Genomic DNA, 27,888 nt, shown 5'->3' with positions numbered 1-27,888 from the left:
GGGGAGGGGGGGGTTATGTGCAGGGTCAGGGTTTTTCTGATACAGACAGTATCAGTAGGTATGCAGATTATTGGTTTTGGGAGAAATGGAAGAGGAGGGAGGGGGTTGTTGGGTTGGATTCATTTGGAGTTATCAGGGCTCATCTGGGTTTGGGGCATGGGTACAGGGAAATGTTGGAGGGCAGCATTAAGGAGGCAGAGGTGGAGGAGGTGGTGAATGGGTTGAGTCAGGGGAAGGCACCGGGAATAGATGGTTTATCTAATGATTTTTATAGAGCACATTGGGAGAGTCTGAGGGAGTGCCTAGTGGAAGTTCTGAATTATATGTTGAGCAGTGGTAGGATAGGGCGAACACAGAGAACTGGGGTTGTTGTCTTGGTGCTGAAGGGGAGCGAGGGGAAGGGTTTGGGTGATTATCGTCCGTTGTCTTTAATGTGTTCGAATTATAAAATTTTTGCAAAGATATTGGGTAATAGATTAAAGAAGGTAATTGGGGTTGTGATACATAGAGGTCAGTGTGGGCTCCCGGGACGAAGTATGAAGAATGGGCACAGTAGGATAAGGGATTTTATAGAGAACTGCGCGGAAGGGGGCATCCTTGGTTTGGATTGGGCTCAGGGTTATGACTGAGTGAAGAGGGAATTTTTATGGGTCTGTTTGGAGAAGTTGGGTTTTGGAGGGGGGTGGGTAGTGAGTTGGATGCGCACTCTATATGAGGGGGCAGTCATGAGGGTGCAGGTTAATGGAAGGCTGGGGGAGCCGGTGCTGATGGAACAGAGCTTAAGGCAGGGTTGCCCGCTCTCGCAGTTGCTCTTTGCATGTGTGCAGCATCCTTTCTTTGAGGCTGTGGAGGAGGAATTGCAGGGGGTAGATGGGGGCTGCATGGAGTAAATTGTAGGTTATGTTGATGACACCACTGTTCTAGTAATGAGTGGGGGGGCTTTAAGAAGGGTGGGTGAGGTGATTAAGAGTTTTGGGGATGTTTCGGGTGTGGAAGTTAATTTTGCAAAGTCGTGGTTGTTGGAGGTAGGGACTTGGGTTAGGGGGAGATTGGGGGAGGAGATGGGATGGACAGTTGGTGACAGACATAGGGTTTGTGGGATATGGTATACGGTGCAGGTGCAGGATTGCAGGAGGATCAACTCTGAACTAGTCACGAGTAGGGTTATAGGCAAGCTTGAAGGTTTGAGGGTTAGTGAAATGGCGTTACAGCAGAGGGTTTTGGTTATTAACTCGCTGGTGTATAGTAAGGTATGGGGTGTGGCAGAGGTGTTCCCTTTGCGGACGCAGGACATTCAGGAAATACAGAGGAGGGTTTTGAGGTTTGTGTGGGGGTTTGGGAGGGCCTGGTTATCTGAGGTGGTTATGACGGATGTGAAACGGGGGGGGGGGGCTAGGATTGTTGGCTTTGGGGCCTAGGGTGATGGCCTTATATATTAAGCAGAGGTATATTAGAGTGGGGGGAGGGGGGTGTTAGGGTGGATAGGGTGATGATGGATGCTAAAAACTGGTGGAGTGGCAGGGACTTGAGGAATTGCGAGGATTTGCTGAGGTTCTTGTTGACAGTGCGACAGGTTTCAATATTGAGGGTTAAAACGTTGGTGGGTGCGGTGTGGGGAAGGGGTGTCTTACAGGGGGTTGTCGTGTACCCCATGTATAACTGGCAGGTGATATGGAGGGAGTTCAGGCTGCTTAAGATACCAGCAAGGGTCAGGGAGTTGGTATACCGTTTCCTCATGGGGGTAGCAGCATCCAAGCATGTGTTGCATAAAATGGGGTTGGTGAGAGAGGCGACATGCTTGTTCTGTGGGGAGGAGGAAACCGCCTATCATGTATATTTTTGCTCGTCTTTGGGAGGAGGGGGAGGTGAGGGTCTGGATGGCGAGTGTTATCAGGCTGTTTGGGGGGGGGAGTTGGTCGTTTCTTAGGACCTTGTCGATGGATGTCAGTGGGGTATCACGAGAAGTGGGAAGGGCTTTGATGTATGTTATGGCTGATTATTTGAATGTTTCATGGGGAATGAGGGAGGTTCAAGGTCAGTTGAGGCTAAAAGCGTTAGCAGCAAGGTTCTATAGAACAATGTGTAGGAATAGATTAATATATGGGGGGCGTTCGGAGTCCAGTTTCTCGGAGGGTTATCGTAACCTCTCTGTGGCGAAACTCCTCCGGGATCATGGGGGCGGGCAAGGGGCAGGTCTCCTTTATCGTGAATGGTGGGTATGGTAAGGTTATGGAGGTTGTGTTGTATGTGATGTATGAGTGGAGTATGTGAGGGCATCAGTTTGAGACCTGGTTGTGTTCCTTGCGGGTTAATTCATCTTTTTCGGTCAGAGTCACCCTGATTTCAGTTTAGTTCCACATGTAAGTCATATATATATTTTTTGGTAATTGGATAATTATTACACTCACTGTCAGGGATTGGTGGCTTAGGCATCTGTTCTGGTGGTTTATATAATGTCATGGGCCTGGTGATGATTTATACTTTATGTGAAAATTTATAAGAAGTACTGTGTTAATTTTATACCCATGTTGAATTTAATTGCTGTTCAATGAAATTGGTTGTGGGGCGCTGTGACCCTACATACCCGTATATTTGCATATTTGCATTGTTGTAAAATTAGTGGTTTAGGTATGAAGTTTAGTGGTATGGTTTAAGAACTGGAACAAAATACCTGTTCCCTTTTACGCACAGGCGAATGGTGTGTTAATTTGTTAAGGCGTTTGTGTTTTTTTTTGGGGACACACGTTTTTAATATTTAATAATAGTATTGTATGTAATCAATGCAAAGCATATTAGTGTGGCATTCACTTATATGAGGAACAATGCTGAGGTTGGGGGGGAGGGTGTTGAAAGGGCGTGTTGGGGCTTTATATGTGTGTATGTATATATATATATATATATATATATATATATATATATATATATATATATATATATATATATATATATATATATATATGTGTGTGTGTGTGTGTGTGTGTGTGTATATATGTATAAGTACTGGTTGCAACACTCACGATTTCAGGAATAAGGCAGTGGGAGGATAGATTTGCCGTGGCTGTGCACCCTTTCAATCACACTGTTAGGATTGTGTGCCTATTGTGCAGTGTGAGTGTTCATGTAACACCAGGTCTGGGTATAACATATTGTGCAGGTAGATATTGAGTGCAGTAAACCATTACTAAACTTGATTGTTCTAAGCTACTGTAATTTTATGGTTGTATGTGCATCATAAGTATGCATCTCCTTTTTTTTAAAGTTTATACGTACATATTATTGTACTAGCTTATACATTCTTGTTGCAACAAGCTTGCAAAGATACTAAGTTATGGATATGTTGTGTTTTGAAATTAGGCTCGATTGATTAGTATAGATGGGGGATGATTATGTCACTTTAGGGTAGTGTCTAGGACACTTTTGTGGGAGGTTTACTTGGGTTTATTTTTTAATAAACCTAATTAACTTATCTCTGTAAATAAATCATACTAAAAAATAGCCTTGATAATTATGTATGTTATGCACTGCTGTAATGTTACAGTTGTAAGTGCAACACATGTATATATTTTCAATTTGCGGGTTATAGATATTGTTGTCATTACTGATGTTGTATAGTAACTCCAGTCAGGCGCTGGACCACTACCAATGACCTTCATATTTTATGTTTCCTTGATATTTTATGTTTCCTTGATATTTTATGTTTCCTTGTAGCCTTAACTTGTATAGTTAAGTCGTCCAGGGTAGAGTCCAGTACACTTTCAGAGTGGACCGGGAGCTTGAGTTTTACCCCTTATATGACATGATTGTAATACATGATGTATATAATTATATGAGGATTGTATGTGTAATGTTCTTTTAAATAAAATATAAAAAAAATTATGGATCATTATAGTATTTACATTGTTTTTTACTGTCAGTTATAGTGGAAAGTTTATGTTTTCTTTTCCTGCCAACTTGATCTGTGAGGACAGTCTCAATATTGGCAACTAAATCATTATTGAATTTTTGTGTATCAATGGGCTCGTAATTCTTATACCATTGATCCAAGTGGTTAATAAAGTTGTCTCTGTGTTCTGGGTTGAGAATAAGTTTCCTCATTCTGAATTTAGCTCCTTGATTGCTGGAGATGTGATCAAGATTGACAGTTGTTAGTCTTGGGAAGTGATCAGATAGAAGATCATCAACTATGACAGAGTCATGCATCGCATATGATGTGTTAAATCCAAGGCACAGATCTAGTATGCCACCATATATGTGAGTAGGCTCAGTAGTGCCCACAATTCGAACATTATCATGCTCATTTAGCAATTTCACTGGTTTAGTTCCATTGGTGTTTGTTATAGACCCACCAATATTCTTATCTCTTGCATTAAAGTCTCCGAGAATGATGGTAGGTTCACTATTGATGCGATCTGGTAAAGCATCAGGTCGAAGCTGGTTCGCTGGGGCATAGAGATTAAAATTTTTTATGGAAAAATCGCCTGCATATACTTTGACACCATGTTACTGCATGTTAACTCGACTCTGCAAGGAAAGGAGTGAATGTGGCAAGTTCTTTCTGACATACATCACACAACAGTTGGTTGACCTAAGGTTATAAGCTGCATATCCAGGCAAGTTTGGAGGAGGTGCTCCATCTTTCAGTCTACATTCCTGCAAACAGATGATATCAATATTCTTGGTTGCACTAATATGATGTAAGTCAGGCAACCGCTTCCTGATGGAAGCAATGTTCAATGAAAAGATTTGTAAATCGGGTAGGAAGGTGAATTAAGTTAAAATTTTATGAACATTTCAATTTCCAGGAGGGGGAGAGACTGACGCTCACTGGACGCATAAGAGACTCAAATTCTGCTGAAAACGATCACGTACAGCAACATTCCAGTATTTTATCTGGAAACAGACTATTGAAAGTATGTCCATAACACCTGTGTGCCTTCAAGGTCAGTGAACAATTACAAAGCCTACATAAAAATACCTAGCAGAGTGCAACCTGCCAAGCCGATCAAGAGAGTAATATACAACCAACTACTAAACAGTAGGAAATCACGGCAGGAATGTGTTGACAACAGGGCGATGATGGACACGATAGAGGAAGTGGCAATTCAGAACTAATGATCATGAGAGACCTCAACCATAATGAAATAGAATTGGAAAGTCTGAAGCCACACAAGGGACCGGGTACATGAAGAGCTTAGTTGTTGGAGGCGGTTGTGTCCCTGACATGCTGACGTATCACATGTCAGCATGTCAGGCACACAAGTAGGGAGAGAGGAGGGGACAAACATATCACATGTCAGCATGTCAGGGACACAACTAGGGAGAGAGGAGGGGACTAACATATCACATGTCAGCATGTCAGGGACACAACTAGGGAGAGAGGAGGGGACTAACATATCACATGTCAGCATGTCAGGGACACAACTAGGGAGAGAGGAGGGGACTAACATACCACATGTCAGCATGTCAGGGACACAACTAGGGAGAGAGGAGGGGACTAACATATCACATGTCAGCATGTCAGGGACACAACTAGGGAGAGAGGAGGGGACTAACATATCACATGTCAGCATGTCAGGGACACAACTAGGGAGAGAGGAGGGGACTAACATATCACATGTCAGCATGACAGGGACACAACTAGGGAGAGAGGAGGGGACTAACATATCACATGTCAGCATGTCAGGGACACAACTAGGGAGAGAGGAGGGGACTAACATATCACATGTCAACATGTCAGCGACACAAGTAGGGAGAGAGGAGGGGACTAACATATCACATGTCAGCATGTCAGGGACACAAGTAGGGAGAGAGGAGGGGACTAACATATCACATGTCAGCATGTCAGGGACACAACTAGGAAGAGAGGAGGGGAATAACATATCACATGTCAGCATGTCAGGGACACAACTAGGGAGAGAGGAGGGGAATAACATATCACATGTCAGCATGTCAGGGACACAAGTAGGGAGAGAGGAGGGGACTAACATATCACATGTCAGCATGTCAGGGACACAAGTAGGGAGAGAGGAGGGGACTAACATATCACATGTCAGCATGTCAGGGACACAACTTGTGAGAGAGGAGGGGACTAACATATCACATGTCAGCATGTCAGGGACACAACTAGGGAGAGAGGAGGGGACTAACATATCACATGTCAGCATATCAGGGACACAAGTAGGGAGAGAGGAGGGGACTAACACATCACATGTCAGCATGTCAGGGACACAACTAGGGAGAGAGGAGGGGAATAACATATCACATGTCAGCATGTCAGGGACACAAGTAGGGAGAGAGGAGGGGACTAACATATCACATGTCAGCATGTCAGGGACACAAGTAGGGAGAGAGGAGGGGACTAACATATCACATGTCAGCATGTCAGGGACACAACTAGGGAGAGAGGAGGGGAATAACATATCACATGTCAGCATGTCAGGGACACAACTAGGGAGAGAGGAGGGAACTAACATATCACATGTCAGCATGTCAGGGACACAACTAGGGAGAGAGGAGGGAACTAACATATCACATGTCAGCATGCCAGGGACACAACTAGGGAGAGAGGAGGGGACTAACATATCACATGTCAGCATGTCAGGGACACAACTAGGGAGAGAGGAGGGGACTAACATATCACATGTCAGCATGCCAGGGACACAACTAGGGAGAGAGGAGGGGACTAACATATCACATGTCAGCATGTCAGGGACACAACTAGGGAGAGAGGAGGGAACTAACATATCACATGTCAGCATGCCAGGGACACAACTAGGGAGAGAGGAGGGGACAAACATATCACATGTCAGCATGTCAGGGACACAACTAGGGAGAGAGGAGGGGACTAACATATCACATGTCAGCATGTCAGGGACACAACTAGAGAGAGAGGAGGGGACTAACATATCACATGTCAGCATGTCAGGGACACAACTAGGGAGAGAGGAGGGGACTAACATATCACATGTCAGCATGTCAGGGACACAACTAGAGAGAGAGGAGGGGACTAACATATCACATGTCAGCATGTCAGGGACACAACTAGGGAGAGAGGAGGGGACTAACATATCACATGTCAGCATGTCAGGGACACAACTAGGGAGAGAGGAGGGGACTAACATATCACATGTCAGCATGTCAGGGACACAACTAGAGAGAGAGGAGGGAACTAACATATCACATGTCAGCATGTCAGGGACACAACTAGAGAGAGAGGAGGGGACTAACATATCACATGTCAGCATGTCAGGGACACAACTAGAGAGAGAGGAGGGAACTAACATATCACATGTCAGCATGTCAGGGACACAACTAGAGAGAGAGGAGGGGACTAACATATCACATGTCAGCATGTCAGGGACACAACTAGGGAGAGAGGAGGGGACTAACATATCACATGTCAGCATGTCAGGGACACAACTAGAGAGAGAGGAGGGAACTAACATATCACATGTCAGCATGTCAGGGACACAACTAGAGAGAGAGGAGGGGACTAACATATCACATGTCAGCATGTCAGGGACACAACTAGAGAGAGAGGAGGGAACTAACATATCACATGTCAGCATGTCAGGGACACAACTAGAGAGAGAGGAGGGGACTAACATATCACATGTCAGCATGTCAGGGACACAACTAGGGAGAGAGGAGGGGACTAACATATCACATGTCAGCATGTCAGGGACACAACTAGGGAGAGAGGAGGGAACTAACATATCACATGTCAGCATGTCAGGGACACAACTAGGGAGAGAGGAGGGAACTAACATATCACATGTCAGCATATCAGGTACACAACTAGGGAGAGAGGAGGGGACTAACATATCACATGTCAGCATGTCAGGGACACAACTAGGGAGAGAGGAGGGGACTAACATATCACATGTCAGCATGTCAGGGACACAAGTAGGGAGAGAGGAGGGGACTAACATATTACATGTCAGCATGTCAGGGACACAAGTAGGGAGAGAGGAGGGGACTAACATATCACATGTCAGCATGTCAGGGACACAACTAGGGAGAGAGGAGGGGACTAACATATCACATGTCAGCATGTCAGGGACACAACTAGGGAGAGAGGAGGGGACTAACATATCACATGTCAGCATGTCAGGGACACAACTAGGGAGAGAGGAGGGGACTAACATATCACATGTCAGCATGTCAGGGACACAACTAGAGAGAGAGGAGGGGACTAACATATCACATGTCAGCATGTCAGGGACACAAGTAGTGAGAGAGGAGGGGACTAACATATCACATGTCAGCATGTCAGGGACACATCTAGGGAGAGAGGAGGGGACTAACATATCACATGTCAGCATGTCAGGGACACAAGTAGGGAGAGAGGAGGGGACTAACATATCACATGTCAGCATGTCAGGGACACATCTAGGGAGAGAGGAGGGGACTAACATATCACATGTCAGCATGTCAGGGACACAACTAGGGAGAGAGGAGGGGACTAACATATCACATGTCAGCATGTCAGGGACACAATTAGGGAGAGAGGAGGGGACTAACATATCACATGTCAGCATGTCAGGGACACAACTAGAGAGAGAGGAGGGGACTAACATATCACATGTCAGCATGTCAGGGACACAATTAGGGAGAGAGGAGGGGACTAACATATCACATGTCAGCATGTCAGGGACACAACTAGGGAGAGAGGAGGGGACTAACATATCACATGTCAGCATGTCAGGGACACAACTAGGGAGAGAGGAGGGGACTAACATATCACGTGTCAGCATGTCAGGGACACAAGTAGGGAGAGAGGAGGGGACTAACATATCACATGTCAGCATGTCAGGGACTCAAGTAGGGAGGGAGGAGGGGACTAACATATCACATAACAGCATGTCAGGGACACAAGTAGGGAGAGAGGAGGGGACTAACATATCACATGTCAGCATGTCAGGGACACAACTAGAGAGAGAGGAAGGGACTAACATATCACATGTCAGCATGTCAGGGACACAACTAGGGAGAGAGGAGGGGACTAACATATGACATGTCAGCATGTCAGGGACACAAGTAGGGAGAGAGGAGGGGAATAACATATCACATGTCAGCATGTCAGGGACACAACTAGGGAGAGAGGAGGGGACTAACATATCACATGTCAGCATGTCAGGGACACAACTAGGGAGAGAGGAGGGGACTAACATATCACATGTCAGCATGTCAGGGACACAACTAGGGAGAGAGGAGGGGACTAACATATCACATGTCAGCATGTCAGGGACACAAGTAGGGAGAGAGGAGGGGACTAACATATCACATGTCAGCATGTCAGGGACACAAGTAGGGAGAGAGGAGGGGACTAACATATCACATGTCAGCATGCCAGGGACACAACTAGGGAGAGAGGAGGGGACTAACATATCACATGTCAGCATGTCAGGGACACAACTAGGGAGAGAGGAGGGGACTAACATATCACATGTCAGCATGTCAGGGACACAACTAGGGAGAGAGGAGGGGACTAACATATCACATGTCAGCATGTCAGGGACACAACTAGGGAGAGAGGAGGGGACTAACATATCACATGTCAGCATGACAGGGACACAACTAGGGAGAGAGGAGGGGACTAACATATCACATGTCAGCATGTCAGGGACACAACTAGGGAGAGAGGAGGGGACTAACATATCACATGTCAACATGTCAGCGACACAAGTAGGGAGAGAGGAGGGGACTAACATATCACATGTCAGCATGTCAGGGACACAAGTAGGGAGAGAGGAGGGGACTAACATATCACATGTCAGCATGTCAGGGACACAAGTAGTGAGAGAGGAGGGGACTAACATATCACATGTCAGCATGTCAGGGACACAACTTGTGAGAGAGGAGGGGACTAACATATCACATGTCAGCATGTCAGGGACACAACTAGGGAGAGAGGAGGGGACTAACATATCACATGTCAGCATATCAGGGACACAAGTAGGGAGAGAGGAGGGGACTAACACATCACATGTCAGCATGTCAGGGACACAACTAGGGAGAGAGGAGGGGAATAACATATCATATGTCAGCATGTCAGGGACACAAGTAGGGAGAGAGGAGGGGACTAACATATCACATGTCAGCATGTCAGGGACACAAGTAGGGAGAGAGGAGGGGACTAACATATCACATGTCAGCATGTCAGGGACACAACTAGGGAGAGAGGAGGGGAATAACATATCACATGTCAGCATGTCAGGGACACAACTAGGGAGAGAGGAGGGAACTAACATATCACATGTCAGCATGTCAGGGACACAACTAGGGAGAGAGGAGGGAACTAACATATCACATGTCAGCATGCCAGGGACACAACTAGGGAGAGAGGAGGGGACTAACATATCACATGTCAGCATGTCAGGGACACAACTAGGGAGAGAGGAGGGGACTAACATATCACATGTCAGCATGCCAGGGACACAACTAGGGAGAGAGGAGGGGACTAAAATATCACATGTCAGCATGTCAGGGACACAACTAGGGAGAGAGGAGGGAACTAACATATCACATGTCAGCATGCCAGGGACACAACTAGGGAGAGAGGAGGGGACTAACATATCACATGTCAGCATGTCAGGGACACAACTAGGGAGAGAGGAGGGGACTAACATATCACATGTCAGCATGTCAGGGACACAACTAGAGAGAGAGGAGGGGACTAACATATCACATGTCAGCATGTCAGGGACACAACTAGGGAGAGAGGAGGGGACTAACATATCACATGTCAGCATGTCAGGGACACAACTAGAGAGAGAGGAGGGGACTAACATATCACATGTCAGCATGTCAGGGACACAACTAGGGAGAGAGGAGGGGACTAACATATCACATGTCAGCATGTCAGGGACACAACTAGGGAGAGAGGAGGGGACTAACATATCACATGTCAGCATGTCAGGGACACAACTAGAGAGAGAGGAGGGAACTAACATATCACATGTCAGCATGTCAGGGACACAACTAGAGAGAGAGGAGGGGACTAACATATCACATGTCAGCATGTCAGGGACACAACTAGAGAGAGAGGAGGGAACTAACATATCACATGTCAGCATGTCAGGGACACAACTAGAGAGAGAGGAGGGGACTAACATATCACATGTCAGCATGTCAGGGACACAACTAGGGAGAGAGGAGGGGACTAACATATCACATGTCAGCATGTCAGGGACACAACTAGAGAGAGAGGAGGGAACTAACATATCACATGTCAGCATGTCAGGGACACAACTAGAGAGAGAGGAGGGGACTAACATATCACATGTCAGCATGTCAGGGACACAACTAGAGAGAGAGGAGGGAACTAACATATCACATGTCAGCATGTCAGGGACACAACTAGAGAGAGAGGAGGGGACTAACATATCACATGTCAGCATGTCAGGGACACAACTAGGGAGAGAGGAGGGGACTAACATATCACATGTCAGCATGTCAGGGACACAACTAGGGAGAGAGGAGGGAACTAACATATCACATGTCAGCATGTCAGGGACACAACTAGGGAGAGAGGAGGGAACTAACATATCACATGTCAGCATATCAGGTACACAACTAGGGAGAGAGGAGGGGACTAACATATCACATGTCAGCATGTCAGGGACACAACTAGGGAGAGAGGAGGGGACTAACATATCACATGTCAGCATGTCAGGGACACAAGTAGGGAGAGAGGAGGGGACTAACATATTACATGTCAGCATGTCAGGGACACAAGTAGGGAGAGAGGAGGGGACTAACATATCACATGTCAGCATGTCAGGGACACAACTAGGGAGAGAGGAGGGGACTAACATATCACATGTCAGCATGTCAGGGACACAACTAGGGAGAGAGGAGGGGACTAACATATCACATGTCAGCATGTCAGGGACACAACTAGGGAGAGAGGAGGGGACTAACATATCACATGTCAGCATGTCAGGGACACAACTAGAGAGAGAGGAGGGGACTAACATATCACATGTCAGCATGTCAGGGACACAAGTAGTGAGAGAGGAGGGGACTAACATATCACATGTCAGCATGTCAGGGACACATCTAGGGAGAGAGGAGGGGACTAACATATCACATGTCAGCATGTCAGGGACACAAGTAGGGAGAGAGGAGGGGACTAACATATCACATGTCAGCATGTCAGGGACACATCTAGGGAGAGAGGAGGGGACTAACATATCACATGTCAGCATGTCAGGGACACAACTAGGGAGAGAGGAGGGGACTAACATATCACATGTCAGCATGTCAGGGACACAATTAGGGAGAGAGGAGGGGACTAACATATCACATGTCAGCATGTCAGGGACACAACTAGAGAGAGAGGAGGGGACTAACATATCACATGTCAGCATGTCAGGGACACAATTAGGGAGAGAGGAGGGGACTAACATATCACATGTCAGCATGTCAGGGACACAACTAGGGAGAGAGGAGGGGACTAACATATCACATGTCAGCATGTCAGGGACACAACTAGGGAGAGAGGAGGGGACTAACATATCACGTGTCAGCATGTCAGGGACACAAGTAGGGAGAGAGGAGGGGACTAACATATCACATGTCAGCATGTCAGGGACTCAAGTAGGGAGGGAGGAGGGGACTAACATATCACATAACAGCATGTCAGGGACACAAGTAGGGAGAGAGGAGGGGACTAACATATCACATGTCAGCATGTCAGGGACACAACTAGAGAGAGAGGAAGGGACTAACATATCACATGTCAGCATGTCAGGGACACAACTAGGGAGAGAGGAGGGGACTAACATATGACATGTCAGCATGTCAGGGACACAAGTAGGGAGAGAGGAGGGGAATAACATATCACATGTCAGCATGTCAGGGACACAACTAGGGAGAGAGGAGGGGACTAACATATCACATGTCAGCATGTCAGGGACACAACTAGGGAGAGAGGAGGGGACTAACATATCACATGTCAGCATGTCAGGGACACAACTAGGGAGAGAGGAGGGGACTAACATATCACATGTCAGCATGTCAGGGACACAAGTAGGGAGAGAGGAGGGGACTAACATATCACATGTCAGCATGTCAGGGACACAAGTAGGGAGAGAGGAGGGGACTAACATATCACATGTCAGCATGCCAGGGACACAACTAGGGAGAGAGGAGGGGACTAACATATCACATGTCAGCATGTCAGGGACACAACTAGGGAGAGAGGAGGGGACTAACATATCACATGTCAGCATGTCAGGGACACAACTAGGGAGAGAGGAGGGAACTAACATATCACATGTCAGCATGTCAGGGACACAACTAGGGAGAGAGGAGGGGACTAACCAGCAAGACTGAACCTTGTGTTCATCCTAAGTGATTGTGATGTTGGGGATACTGAATATATGACGCTCCTGGTGCTAGTGACCATGAAGTACCGAGATCTGACTACTGTGTGGAAGTGATTATGGAGAGAAACTGAGTAGGATAATAATAATAACTATTATAGCTTTATTTCTACAAGTACATGTACAAGGCCTAGGCATAGCTGACATCAGTCACATACTACTACTAATAGAAAGCCGCTTGTTATGTAGAGCATTTCTGGCAAATTAGGTCAGTTTTGTCCCAGGATGCGACTCACACCAGTCGACTAACACCCAGGTACACATTTTTTACTGATGGGTGAACATAGAGAACCGTGTAAGGAAACTGGCCCAATATTTCAACCTTCGCCGGAAATCGAACCTGGACCCTCAGGGTGGCAAGCGAGAGCTTTTGGCACCAGGCCACGGGCCACCGTAGGATGAGACAAATCTGGCTTCAAAAGATAAGACTGAAAGTATGAGGGAATTCCTAAATGTAATGCCATGGAAACGGGAACGAGATGGAAAGATAACGAACGAAATGAAAGAGAATGTAGAGGGAAAGTGCTGGGAGGCAGAAGAATAACTCGTACCCAGAATCAATGAAAGTACAGGTAAACACACAGCTCTTGGCTCACTCACAGGTGCAGAGAGGCAAGGAGGTAGAGGTCTTGGCAAGAGGCGTGGAGTTAAAAGATAAAGAATCACACACAAAGTGGGAGTTGTCACAGCTGCTCTTTGCTGATGACACTGTGCTCTTGGGAGATTCTGTAGAGAAGTTGCAGAGATTGGTGGATGAATTTGATAGGGTGTGCAAAAGAAGAAAATTAAAGGTGAATACAGGAAAGAGTAAGGTTATGAGGATAACAAAAAGATTAGGTGATGAAAGATTGGATATCAGATTGGAGGGAGAGAGTATGGAGGAGGTGAACGTATTCAGATATTTGGGAGTGGACGTGTCAGCGGATGGGTCTATGAAAGATGAGGTGAATCATAGAACTGATGAGGGGAAAAAGGTGAGTGTTGCATTTAGGAGTCTGTGGAGAGAAAGAACTTTGTCCATGGAAGCAAAGAGGGGAATGTATGAGAGTATAGTTATACCAACGCTCTTATATGGGTGTGAAGCATGGGTGATGAATGTTGCAGCGAGGAGAAGGCTGGAGGCAGTGGAGATGTCATGTCTGAGGGCAATGTATGGTGTGAATATAATGCAGAGAATTCGTAGTTTGGAAATTAGGAGGAGGTGCGGGATTACCAAAACTATTATCCAGAGGGCGGAGGAGGGATTGTTGAGGTGGTTTTGACATATAGAGAGGATGGAACGAAATAGAATGACTTCAAGAGTATACATATCTGTAGTGGAGGGAAGACTGTGTAGGGGTCGGCCTAGGCAAGGTTGGAGGGAGGGCATAAAGGAGGTTTGGAATGCGAGGGGCTTGGACTTCCAGCAAGCATGCGTGAGTGTGTTAGATAGGAGCGAATGGAGACAAATGTTTTTAGGACTTAACGTGACGTTGGAGTGTGAGCAAAGTAACATTTATGAAGGGATTCAGAGAACCGGAAGGTCGGACTTGAGTCCTGGAGATGGGAAGTACAGTGACTGCACTCTGAAGGAGGGATGTTAATGTTGCAGTTTTATAACTGTAGTGTAAAGCACCCTCTGGCAAGACAGTGATGGAGTGAATGATGAAAGTTTTTCCTTTTCAGGCCACCCTGCGTTGGTGGGAATCGGCCGATGTGTTAATAAAATACTTAAAATAGAGAAGCACCTGGAAAGACGTGGGTACATAGCTAACAACCAGCGAGGTTTTAGAGATAATAAATCCTGTCTCAAATCAGCTAGAAATGTATGATATGGTAACGAAAATTAGGCAGGAGAGAGAAGGATGAGAGATCTGTATGTTTCTGGACAGTAAGAAAACATTTGCTAGAGCACCACAGAAGGAGCTGGTATAAAAGCTAGAGGAGCAGACACGAAAAATAAGGAAATACAGTGAACCACGGAATAATTAACAGAATGAAAACAACGAGTTATTACCCCGAAGGAAGTATGGGAATGGGTGAGTGTGATGAGTGGGGTTCCACAAGGGTCGGTAATGGGACTGGTATTGTTTCTTGTGTAGGTAAATAATGAAAAAGTAGAAATCGAGTCAGGAGTGTCACCTTTAACAAGAGTCGACCTGAAAAGACTACAACTGTCTGTGGACAAGCTGGAGGACTGGACTGAACTGTTTGTGGACAAGCTGGAGGACTGGACTGAACTGTCTGTGGACAAGCTGGAGGACTGGACTGACAACTGTCTGTGGACAAGCTGGAGGACTGGACTGAACTGTCTGTGGACAAGCTGGAGGACTGGACTGACAACTGTCTGTGGAAAAGCTGGAGGACTGGACTAACAACTGTCTGTGGACAAGCTGGAGGACTGGACTGAACTGTCTGTGGACAAGCTGGAGGACTGGACTGACAACTGTCTGTGGACAAGCTGGAGGACTGGACTGAACTGTCTGTGGACAAGCTGGAGGACTGGACTGACAACTGTCTGTGGACAAGCTGGAGGACTGGACTGAACTGTCTGCGGACAAGCTGGAGGACTCGACTGACAACTGTCTGTGGACAAGCTGGAGGACTGGACTGACAACTGTCTGTGGACAAGCTGGAGGACTGGACTGAACTGTCTGTGGACAAGCTGGAGGACTGGACTGACAACTGTCTGTGGACAAGCTGGAGAACTCGACTGACAACTGTCTGTGGACAAGCTGGAGGACTGGACTGACAACTGTCTGTGGACAAGCTGGAGGACTGGACTGAACTGTCTGTGGACAAGCTGGAGGACTGGACTGAACTGTCTGTGGACAAGCTGGAGGACTGGACTGACAACTGTCTGTGGACAAGCTGGAGGACTGGACTGAACTGTCTGTGGACAAGCTGGAGGACTGGACTGACAACTGTCTGTGGACAAGCTGGAGGACTGGGCTGAACTGTCTGTGGACAAGCTGGAGGACTGGACTGAACTGTCTGTGGACAAGCTGGAGGACTGGACTGAACTGTCTGTGGACAAGCTGGAGGACTGGACTAACAACTGTCTGTGGACAAGCTGGAGGACTGGACTGAACTGTCTGTGGACAAGCTGGAGGACTGGGCTGACAACTGTCTGTGGACAAGCTGGAGGACTGGACTGACAACTGTCTGTGGACAAGCTGGAGGACTGGACTGACAACTGGCTGTGGACAAGCTGGAGGACTGGACTGACAACTGGCTGTGGACAAGCTGGAGGACTGGACTGACAACTGGCTGTGGACAAGCTGGAGGACTGGACTGACAACTGGCTGTGGACAAGCTGGAGGACTGGACTGACAACTGTCTGTGGACAAACTGGAGGACTGGACTGACAACTTGCTGTGGACAAGCTGGAGGACTGGACTGAACTGTCTGTGGACAAGCTGGAGGACTGGACTGAACTGTCTGTGGACAAGCTGGAGGACTGGACTGACAACTGTCTGTGGACAAGCTGGAGGACTGGACTGACAACTGTCTGTGGACAAGCTGGAGGACTGGACTGAACTGTCTGTGGACAAGCTGGAGGACTGGACTGACAACTGTCTGTGGACAAGCTGGAGGACTGGACTGACAACTGTCTTGTGGAGAAGCTGGAGGACTGGACTGATAACTGGCTGTGGACAAGCTGGAGGACTGGACTGACAACTGTCTGTGGACAAGCTGGAGGACTGGACTGACAACTGTCTTGTGGACAAGCTGGAGGACTGGACTGATAACTGGCTGTGGACAAGCTGGAGGCCTGGACTGACAACTGGCTGTGGACAAGCTGGAGGACTGGACTGACAACTGTCTTGTGGACAAGCTGGAGGATTGGACTGACAACTGTCTTGGGGACAAGCTGGAGGACTGGACTGACAACTGGCTGTGAACAAGATGGAGGACTGGACTGACAACTGGCTGTGGACAAGATGGACGACTGGACTGAACTGTCTGTGGACAAGCTGGAGGACTAGACTGACAACTGTCTGTGGACAAGCTGGAGGACTGGACTGATAACTGGCTGTGGATAAGCTGGAGGACTGGACTGACAACTGTCTTGTGGACAAGCTGGAAGATTGGACTGACAACTGTCTTGTGGACAAGCTGGAGGACTGGACTGATAACTGGCTGTGGACAAGCTGGAGGACTGGACTGACAACTGTCTGTGGACAAGCTGGAGGACTGGACTGACAACTGTCTGTGGACAAGCTGGAGGACTGGACTGAAAACTGGCTGTGGACAAGCTGGAGGACTGGACTGACAACTGTCTGTGGACAAGCTGGAGGACTGGACTGACAACTGTCTGTGGACAAGCTGGAGGACTGGACAGACAACTGTCTTGTGGACAAGCTGGAGGACTGGACTGATAACTGGCTGTGGACAAGCTGGAGGACTGGACTGACAACTGTCTGTGGACAAGCTGGAGGACTGGACTGATAACTGGCTGTGGACAAGCTGGAGGACTGGACTGACAACTGTCTTGTGGACAAGCTGGAGGACTGGACTGACAACTGGCTGTGGACAAGCTGGAGGACTGGACTGATAACTGTCTGTGGACAAGCTGGAGGACTGGACTGACAACTGTCTTATGGACAAGCTTGAGGACTGGACTGATAACTGGCTGTGGACAAGCTGGAGAATTGGACTGACAACTGTCTTGAGGACAAGCTGGAGGACTGGACTGACAACTGTCTGTGGACAAGCTGGAGGACTGGACTGACAACTGTCTGTGGACAAGCTGGAGGACTGGACTGAACTGTCTGTGGACAAGCTGGAGGACTGGACTGACAACTGTCTGTGGACAAGCTGGAGGACTGGACTGACAACTGGCTGTGGACAAGCTGGAGGACTGGACTGACAACTGTCTTGTGGACAAGCTGGAGGACTGGACTGACAACTGGCTGTGGACAAGCTGGAGGACTGGACTGACAACTGTCTTGTGGACAAGCTGGAGGACTGGACTGACAACTGTCTTGTGGACAAGCTGGAGGACTGGACTGACAACTGGCTGTGGACAAGCTGGAGGACTGGACTGACAACTGGCTGTGGACAAGCTGGAGGACTGGACTGACAACTGTCTTGTGGACAGCCTGGAGGACTGGACTGACAACTGGCTGTGGACAAGCTGGAGGACTGGACTGACAACTGTCTTGTGGACAAGCTGGAGGACTGGACTGACAACTGTCTTGTGGACAAGCTGGAGGACTGGACTGACAACTGGCTGTGGACAAGCTGGAGGACTGGACTGACAACTGGCTGTGGACAAGCTGGAGGACTGGACTGACAACTGGCTGTGGACAAGCTGGAGGACTGGACTGACAACTGTCTGTGGACAAGCTGGAGGACTGGACTGACAACTGGCTGTTGACAAGCTGAAGAACTGGACTGACAACTGTCTTGTGGACAAGCTGGAGGACTGGACTGACAACTGGCTGTGGACAAGCTGGAGGACTGGACTGACAACTGGCTGTGGACAAGCTGGAGGACTGGACTGACAACTGGCTGTGGACAAGCTGGAGGACTGGACTGACAACTGTCTTGTGGACAAGCTGGAGGACTGGACTGACAACTGTCTTGTGGACAAGCTGGAGGACTGGACTGACAACTGGCTGTGGACAAGCTGGAAGACTGGACTGACAACTGTCTTGTGGACAAGCTGGAGGACTGGACTGACAACTGGCTGTGGACAAGCTGGAGGACTGGACTGACAACTGTCTTGTGGACAAGCTGGAGGACTGGACTGACAACTGTCTTGTGGAGAAGCTGGAGGACTGGACTGACAACTGTCTTGTGGAGAAGCTGGAGAACTGGACTGACAACTGGCTGTTGGAATTTTTTAAATGCAAAGTTATGAAAATCAGAGAAGGAAAAAGATGTCAGGAAACAGTGTACAGGCTCAGGGGACAAAGGCTGCAAGCCTTCGTGAAAGAGAAGGACCTCGGGGTGAGCACAGTTCAGAGCATATCACTTGAGGCGCACATCAACCGAATATCCGCTGCAACAAACGCAGATTTATGAGAAGCTTTCAGGAACATCAACAAGGAGTTACTTACGACATTCTACATGACATATGTAAGAATCATCTTGATAATGTAACACCAACATGGAACCCACATCTAATAAACATGTCAAGAAGTTGGAAAGAGTGAAAATATTTACAATAAAACTAGTTCTAAACTAAAGGGTAAGATAAGATAAGATAAGATTTCGTTCGGATTTTTAACCCCGGGGGGTTAGCCACCCAGGATAACCCAAGAAAGTTAGTGCGTCATCGAGGACTGTCTAACTTATTTCCATTGGGGTCCTTAATCTTGTCCCCCAGGATGCGACCCACACCAGTCGACTAACACCCAGATACCTATTTGCTGCTAGGTGAACAGGACAACAGGTGTAAGGAAACGTGTCGAAATGTTTCCACCCGCCGGGAATCGAACCCGGGCCCTCCGTGTGTGAAGCGGGAGCTTTAGCCACCGGGCCACCGGGCCTATGTAAGAGGCTGGAGGTAAACCTGAGAATATTAGTAAATACTTCTTTAGCTTTAGAGTGATCAGGAAGTGAACCGACTCAAACAGCGAAGTGGCAGAGGCAAAATCCATACATAGTTTCAAGAGTAGGTACAATAGAACTCGTTTAACTAAGAGACAGAGGAAATCCTACTAGTAGCAGGTATCGTTGAGGCGGGGGTCAAGAACTTTGACACGAACCCCGAAACCACAAATAGGTGAGCACAAATTGGCGAGTACACACACATGTACACACACATATACACACAGAGGAGCTGTTAATCAACCCTTGTAACTACATGTCTGAGTACACAAGACCCTAACACCACAACACAAACAAAACCTGAAGCAGCGCACACAAACTACCAATAAAGCCTTAATAACAACAGACCTGGTAAAGCAACACAAACACGACCCCTTTAATTTCATATAGGTGAGTACATACATGTAAGTGCATATATGTGAGTACATAGGTGAGTACATACATGTAAGTGCATATATGTGAGTACATAGGTGAGTACATACAGGTGAGTGCATATGAGTACATATTGTTAAGTACATACATGTGAATGCATACAGATGAGTACATACAGGTGAGTACATATAGGTGAGTACATGTGGGTGCATATAAGTGAGTGCATATAGGTGAGTACATAAAACAAACAGCAAACAATGAAGGGCTTAATAGTCTTACGTTGAACATCGGGTTCACCAGACTTCCCATCTTCTCGAAGATCAGACCCTTGAAGAAAACGGAGACTCACATTTATATGATATACTAATGCATTTGGGATGTAGAGACAAGTAGATTGACATTACCGCAGAAAGCAGGTAAGTAATGCCTTGTGGGAGGCTCCTAGAATCTAGACTACCACCGAGACATGGGTTAATATACTTTTTACTTAACAAATTAATGGGGTAAGTGTTCTTTCTCAGAGAACAGTGATCAAATTATGAGTTTCAGAAGCAAAGTGAAGCAGCCAATCCTTGTCAAAATTCACTACGGTTTCATACATGAATTGATTTCTTTCTTATGGGTAGGCAATTGTCCTGAGAACATACATACAAGGCATTATGTGGACGATATCTACATAATAAGGAAGGTATTACTGCAGCATCTCTACGTCCTCAGTACCACTGAACAGATTTATACTAGTGTCTGCAATATTATGTAATTTGTCGAATAATATAAGTCTTCGCTTAGCATGGTGCCTGCAACAGGGTACCCTCAACATGGTGCCTGCAACAGGGTACCCTCAACATGGTGCCTGCAACATGGTACCCTCAACATGGTGCCTGCAACAGGGTACCCTCAACATGGTGCCTGCAACAGGGTACCCTCAACATGGTGCCTGCAACAGGGTACCCTCAACATGGTGCCTGCAACAGGGTACCCTCAACATGGTGCCTGCAACAGGGTACCCTCAACATGGTGCCTGCAACAGGGTACCCTCAACATGGTGCCTGCAACAGGGTACCCTCAACATGGTGCCTGCAACAGGGTACCCTCAACATGGTGCCTGCAACAGGGTACCCTCAACATGGTGCCTGCAACAGGGTACCCTCAACATGGTGCCTGCAACAGGGTACCCTCAACATGGTGCCTGCAACAGGGTACCCTCAACATGGTGCCTGCAACAGGGTACCCTCAACATGGTGCCTGCAACAGGGTACCCTCAACATGATGCCTGCAAGATGGTACCCTCAGCATGGTACCTGCAACATGGTACCCTCAACATGGTGCCTGCAACATGGTACCCTCAGCATGGTACCTGCAACATGGTAACCCTCATCATGGTGCCTGCAACATGGTACCCTTAACATGGTGCCTGCAAAATGGTACCCTCAACATGGCGCCTGCAACATGGTACCCTCAACATGGTGCCTGCAACATGGTACCCTCAACATGGTGCCTGCAACATGGTACCCTCAGCATGGTACCTGCAACATGGTACCCTCAGCATTGTGCCTGCAACATGGTACCCTCAGCATGGTGCCTGCAACATGGTACCCTCAGCATGGTGCCTGCAACATGTTACCCTCAGCATTGTGCCTGCAACATGGTACCCTCAGCATGGTGCCTGCAACATGGTACCCTCAGCATTGTGCCTGCAACATGGTACCCTCAGCATGGTGCCTGCAACATGTTACCCTCAGCATGGTGCCTGCAGCATGATGTCTGCAGCAGCGTGATGTTGGCAGTATTATGTTTGCAGCATGGTGCCAAAACCATGGTGCCTGCAGCATGGTGCTTGAAGCATGGTGCTTGCAGCATGGTGTCTGAAGCATAGTATCTGCGGAATGGTACATGCAGCATGGTGCATATAGAATAGTGTATACAGAATAGAGTTTACAGCACGGTGCCTGCAGTATGGTGCTTGTAGTATGGTGTTCGCACCATTGTGCCTGTAGCATGGTTCCTGCAACATCTGGCTTGCAGCACAGTGCTTATAGCATGGTGCCTGCAGTATGGTGCGGCAGCATGGTGTTTGCAACGCTGTGCTTGCAGTACGGTGTCTGCAGCATGGTGCTTGCAGCACAGTGCCCACAGTGTGGTGGTTGCAGCATATTAATTGCAGCATGATGCTTGCAACATGATATTCGGAGCATGGTGATTGCGGGAAGATACATGCAGCATATTGCATGTAGCATTATGCTTGCAGTAAAGTTCCTGCAGAATGTTGCTTGCAGTATGGTTCCTGCAGTTTGGCGCTTGCAGCATGGTGCTTGCAGCATAGTGCTTGTAGCATGGTGCTTGCAGCACAGTAATTGCAGCATGGTGCTTACAGTATGTTGCTTTAAGCATGGTGCTTGCAGCATGGTGATTGAAGCATGATTAAAACATGGTGCTTGCAGCACAGTGCTTGCAGCACAGTGCTTGCAGCATAGTGCTTGCAGCACAGTGCTTGCAGCACAGTGCTTGCAGTATTGTGTTTGCAGAATGGTGCTTGCAGAATAGTGCTTACCGCAGGGTGCTTGCAGCACAGTGTTTACAGCATGGTGCTTGCAGGATGGTGCTTCCAGCATAGTGCATGCAGCATGGTTCGTCCAACACGATGCTTGCATCATGGTGCTTCTAGAATGGTGCTTTAAGCATAGTGCTTGCAGCATAGTGCATGCATCATGGTGGTTGCAGCATAATGCTTGCTTGCAACATGATGCTTCAAGCACAGTGCTTGCAACATGGTGCTTCTAGCATAGTGTTTGCAGCATAGTGCTTGCAGCATGGTGCTTCTTGCATGGTGCTTTCAGCATGGTGCTTATAGCAAAGTGCTTGCAGCATGTTCTTGCAGCATGTGCTTCCAGCATGGTGCTTGCAGCATGGTGCTTACATCATAGTGCCTGCAGTATGGTTCTTACAGCACGGTGTTTGCAGCATGGTGATTCCAGCATGGTGGTTGCAGCATGGTGCTTGCAGCATAGTGCTTCCAGGATGGCGCTTGCAGCATGGCGCTTGCAGCTTGGTGCTTACAGAATGGAGCTTGCAGCATAGTGCGTGCAGCATGGTGCTTGCAGCATTGTGTTTGCAGCATGGTGCTTGCAGCATTGTGTTTGCAGCATGGTGCTTGGAACATTGTATTGGCAGCATGGTGCTTGCAGAATGTGTTTGGTGCTCGCAGCAGAAGGTGATGACATGAGAAGGAGAGGAGACGACATGAGAAGAGAGGAGAGGTGATGACAGGAGGAGAGAGGAGTGGAGATTACAGAAGAGAGGAGAGGAGATGACAGGAGGAGGAGAGGAGCCGACAGGAGAAGATAGGAGAAGAGATGATATGAGAAAAGAGGGTAGGGGATGACAGGAGAAGAGAGGAGAGGGGATGACAGGAGAAGAGAGGAAAGGAGATGGCAGAAGAGAGGAGAGGTGATGATAGGAGAAGAGAGGAGAGGTGATGATAGGAGAAGAGAGGAGAGGTGATGATAGGAGAAGAGAGGAAAGGAGATGGCAGAAGAGAGGAGAGGTGATGATAGGAGAAGAGAGGAGAGGTGATGATAGGAGAAGAGAGGAGAGGTGATGATAAGAAAAGAGAGGAGAGAAGATGACAGGAGAAAAGAAGAGAGGAGAGGAGAGGAGATGACAAGAGAAGAGAGGAGTGGAGAGGAGATGACAAGAGAAGAGAGGAGTGGAGATGACAGATCAGAGGAGAGGTGATGACATGAGAAGACAGGAGAAGAGATGACAGAAGACATGATAGGTGAGAACAGGAGAAGAGAGGAGAGGTGAAGAAGAGAGAAGAGAGGAGAGGTGAAGAAGAGAGAAGAGAGGAGAGGTGAAGAAGAGAGAAGAGAGGAGAGGTGAAGAAGAGAGAAGAGAGGAGAGGTGAGGAGATGTGAAAGAGTGGATAGGAGAAGACACGAGAAGAGAGGAGAGGTGATGACAGGAGAAGAGAGGACAGGAGATGACAGGAGAAGAGAGGAGAGGTGATGACAAGAGAAGAGAGAAGAGGTGATGACAGGAGAAGAGAGTAGAGGAGATGAAAGGAGAAGAGAGGAGAGGTGATGACAGGAGAAGAAACGAGAGGTGATGACAGGAGAAGAGAGGAGAGGTGATGACAGGGGAAGAGAGGAGAGGTGATGAGAGGAGAAGAAAGGAGAGGTGATGACAGGAGAAGAGAGAAGAAGTGATGACAAGAGGAGAGAGGAGAGGGGATGACAGGAGAAGACATGAGAAGAGATGACAGAAGACATGATAGGTGAGGACAGGAGAAGAGAGGAGAGGTGATGACAGGAGAAGAGAGGAGAGGTGATGACAGGAGAAGAGAGGAGAGGTGATGACAGGAGAAGAGAGGAGAGGTGATGACAGGAGAAGAGAGAAGAGGTGATGCCAAGAGAAGAGAGGAGAGGAGATGACAGGAGAAGAGAGGAGAAGTGATGGCAGGAGAAGAGAGGAGAGATGATGACAGGAGAAGAGAAAAGAGGTGATGACAAGAGAAGAGAGGAGAGGAGATGACAGGAGATGACATGAGAAGAGATGACAGAAGACATGAAAGGTGAGGACATTAGAAGAGAGGAGAGGTGAAGAAGAGAGAAGAGAGGAGAGGTGAGGAGATGACAGGAGAAGAGAGGAGAGGTGATGACAGGAGAAGAGAGAAGAAGTAATGCCAAGAGAGGAGAGGAGATGACAGGAGATGAGAGGAGAGGTGATGACAGGAGAAGAGAGGGAAGGTGATGACGGAGAAGAGAGGAGAGGTGATGACAGGAGAAGAGAGGAGAGGTGATGACAGGAGAAGAGAGGAGAGTTGATGACAGGAGAAGAGAGAAGAGGTGATGCCAAGAGAAGAGAGGAGAGGAGATGACAGGAGAAGAGAGGAGAGGTGATGGCAGGAGAAGAGAGGAGAGATGATGACAGGAGAAGAGAAAAGAGGTGATGACAGGAGAAGAGAGTAGAGGAGATGACAGGAGAAGAGAGGAGAGGTGATGACAGGAGAAGAGAGGAGTGGTGATGACAGGAGAAGAGAGGAGAGGAGATGGCAGGAGAAGAGAGGAGAGGAGATGACAGATCAGAGGAGAGGTGATGACATGAGAAGACATGAGAAGAAATGACAGAAGACATGATAGGTGAGGACAGGAGAAGAGAGGAGAGGTGAAGAAGAGAGAAGAGAGGAGAGGTAAGGAGATGTGAAAGAGTGGAGAGGAGATGACAGGAGAAGAGAGGACAGGAGATGACAGGAGAAGAGAGGAGAGGTGATGACAAGAGAAGAGAGAAGAAGTGATGACAGGAGAGGAGAGTAGAGGAGATGACAGGAGAAGAGAGGAGAGGTGATGACAGGAGAAGAAATGAGAGGTGATGACAGGAAAAGAGAGGAGAGAAGATGACAGGAGAAAAGAAGAGAGGAGTGGAGATGACAGATCAGATGAGAGGTGATGACATGAGAAGACAGGAGAAGAGATGACAGAAGACATGATAGGTGAGAACAGGAGAAGAGAGGAGAGGTGAAGAAGAGAGAAGAGAGGAGAGGTGAAGAAGAGAGAAGAGAGGAGAGGTGAAGAAGAGAGAAGAGAGGAGAGGTGAGATGTGAAAGAGTGGATAGGAGAAGACACGAGAAGAGAGGAGAGGTGATGACAGGAGAAGAGAGGGCAGGAGATGACAGGAGAAGAGAGGAGAGGTGGTGACAAGAGAAGAGAGAAGAGGTGATGACAGGAGAAGAGAGTAGAGGAGATGAAAGGAGAAGAGAGGAGAGGTGATGACAGGAGAAGAAACGAGAGGTGATGACAGGAGAAGAAAGGAGAGGTGATGAGGGAGAAGAGAGAAGCTGTGATGACAGGAGAAGAGAGAAGAGGTGATGACAAGAGAAGAGAGGAGAGGTGATGACAGGAGAAGAGAGGAGAGGTGATGACAGGAGAAGAGAGGACAGGTGATGAAAGGAGAAGAGAGGAGAGGAGATGGCAGAAGAGAGGAGAGGTGATGATAGGAGAAGAAGGGAGAGGTGATGATAAGAAAAGAGAGGAGAGAAGATGACAGGAGAAAAGAAGAGAGGAGAGGAGATGACAAGAGAAGAGAGGAGTGGAGATGACAGATCAGAGGAGAGGTGATGACATGAGAAGACAGGAGAAGAGATGACAGAAGACATGATAGGTGAGAACAGGAGAAGAGAGGAGAGGTGAAGAAGAGAGAAGAGAGGAGAGGTGAAGAAGAGAGAAGAGAGGAGAGGTGAGATGTGAAAGAGTGGATAGGAGAAGACACGAGAAGAGAGGAGAGGTGATGACAGGAGAAGAGAGGACAGGAGATGACAGGAGAAGAGAGGAGAGGTGATGACAAGAGAAGAGAGAAGAGGTGATGACAGGAGAAGAGAGTAGAGGAGATGAAAGGAGAAGAGAGGAGAGGTAATGACAGGAGAAGAAACGAGAGGTGATGACAGGAGAAGAAAGGAGAGGTGATGAGGGAGAAGAGAGAAGCTGTGATGACAGGAGAAGAGAGAAGAGGTGATGACAAGAGAAGAGAGGAGAGGTGATGACAGGAGAAGAGAGGAGAGGTGATGACAGGGGAAGAGAGGAGAGGTGATGACAGGAGAAGAGAGGAGAGGTGATGACAGGAGAAGAGAGGAGAGAAGATGACAGGTGAAAAAAGAAATGACAAGAGAAGAGAGGAGAGGAGATGACAGAAGACATGATAGGTGATGACAGGAGAAGAGAGGAGAGGTGAAGAAAAGAGAAGAGAGTTGAGGAGAAACGAGAGGAGAGGTGATGACAGGAGAAGAGAGGACAGGAGATGACAGGAGAAGAGAGTAGAGGAGAAGAGAGGAGAGGGGATGACAGGAGAAGAGAGGGGAGGTGATGACAGGAGAAGAGAGGAGAGGTGATGACAGGAGAAGAGAGGAGAGGTGATGACAGGAGAAGAGAGGAGAGGTGATGACAGGAGAAGAGGAGAGGTGATGACAGGAGAAGAGAGTAGAGGAGAAGAGAGGAGAGGGGATGACAGGAGAAGAGAGGAGAGGTGATGACAGGAGAAGAGAGGAGAGGTGATGACAGAAGAGAGGAGAGGTGATGACAGGAGAAGAGAGGAAATGTGATGACAGGAGAAGCTTACAGCACTTCGCCGTATCTCACATCTGCTTGACGGGGTTGCAAGATCCTGTACGAGGCACAAGTACGCTCACACCTTGAGTATGCTCCACTTTCTTGGTTTGCCTGCCCCCCCTCTCATCTGCGACTGCTTGACAGAGTAGAGAACAGAACAAGACGTCTCATCTCTCGCCTGGATCCATCCTGGATAGATCTGTCATTTCAGCAGAGCCTTCAACACAGGAGGGATGTGGGTGGCCTTACTGTTATGTACAAGGCCAATATTGTCAAAGTACCACACTTGGATCCACTTCCAGGACAGCGTGAAACAAACTTCTATACCACAAGACGGGCAGAAAGCAGCAACTTCACTCTGGCTGTACCCTTCTCCAGAACATCACTCCATCTGAGATCATATATACCCAGGATGACTCGAGTATGGAACACATTCGTACAGCATAATGATGTCAACGAGATAAAGTCAGTTGATCAAATGAAAA

At 47.7% G+C, this 27,888-nt stretch overlaps 1 protein-coding gene across 4 annotated transcripts in view; it reads right to left on the bottom strand.

Annotated features, from left to right (window-relative positions):
• Positions 1 to 27,888, bottom strand: part of LOC138852166 (serine-rich adhesin for platelets-like) — a 927,448-nt gene that overhangs the window by 191,179 nt on the left and 708,381 nt on the right. For 2 of the 4 annotated variants that reach the window (XM_070081857.1, XM_070081870.1), the window contains one exon: positions 20,583 to 20,630. The exons of the other annotated variants lie outside the window; for them this stretch is intronic. In XM_070081857.1, coding sequence (XP_069937958.1) covers positions 20,583 to 20,630 — 48 coding nt within the window. The remainder of the gene's footprint in view (positions 1 to 20,582; positions 20,631 to 27,888) is intronic. 4 annotated transcript variants of the gene reach the window in all.

Source organism: Cherax quadricarinatus, chromosome 6 (assembly GCF_038502225.1).
Source record: "Cherax quadricarinatus isolate ZL_2023a chromosome 6, ASM3850222v1, whole genome shotgun sequence".
In the NCBI taxonomy this organism is placed as follows: Eukaryota; Metazoa; Arthropoda; class Malacostraca; order Decapoda; family Parastacidae; genus Cherax; species Cherax quadricarinatus.
Note: the sequence above shows the minus strand (reverse complement) of the source record. Positions and strands in the feature narration are given on the sequence as shown.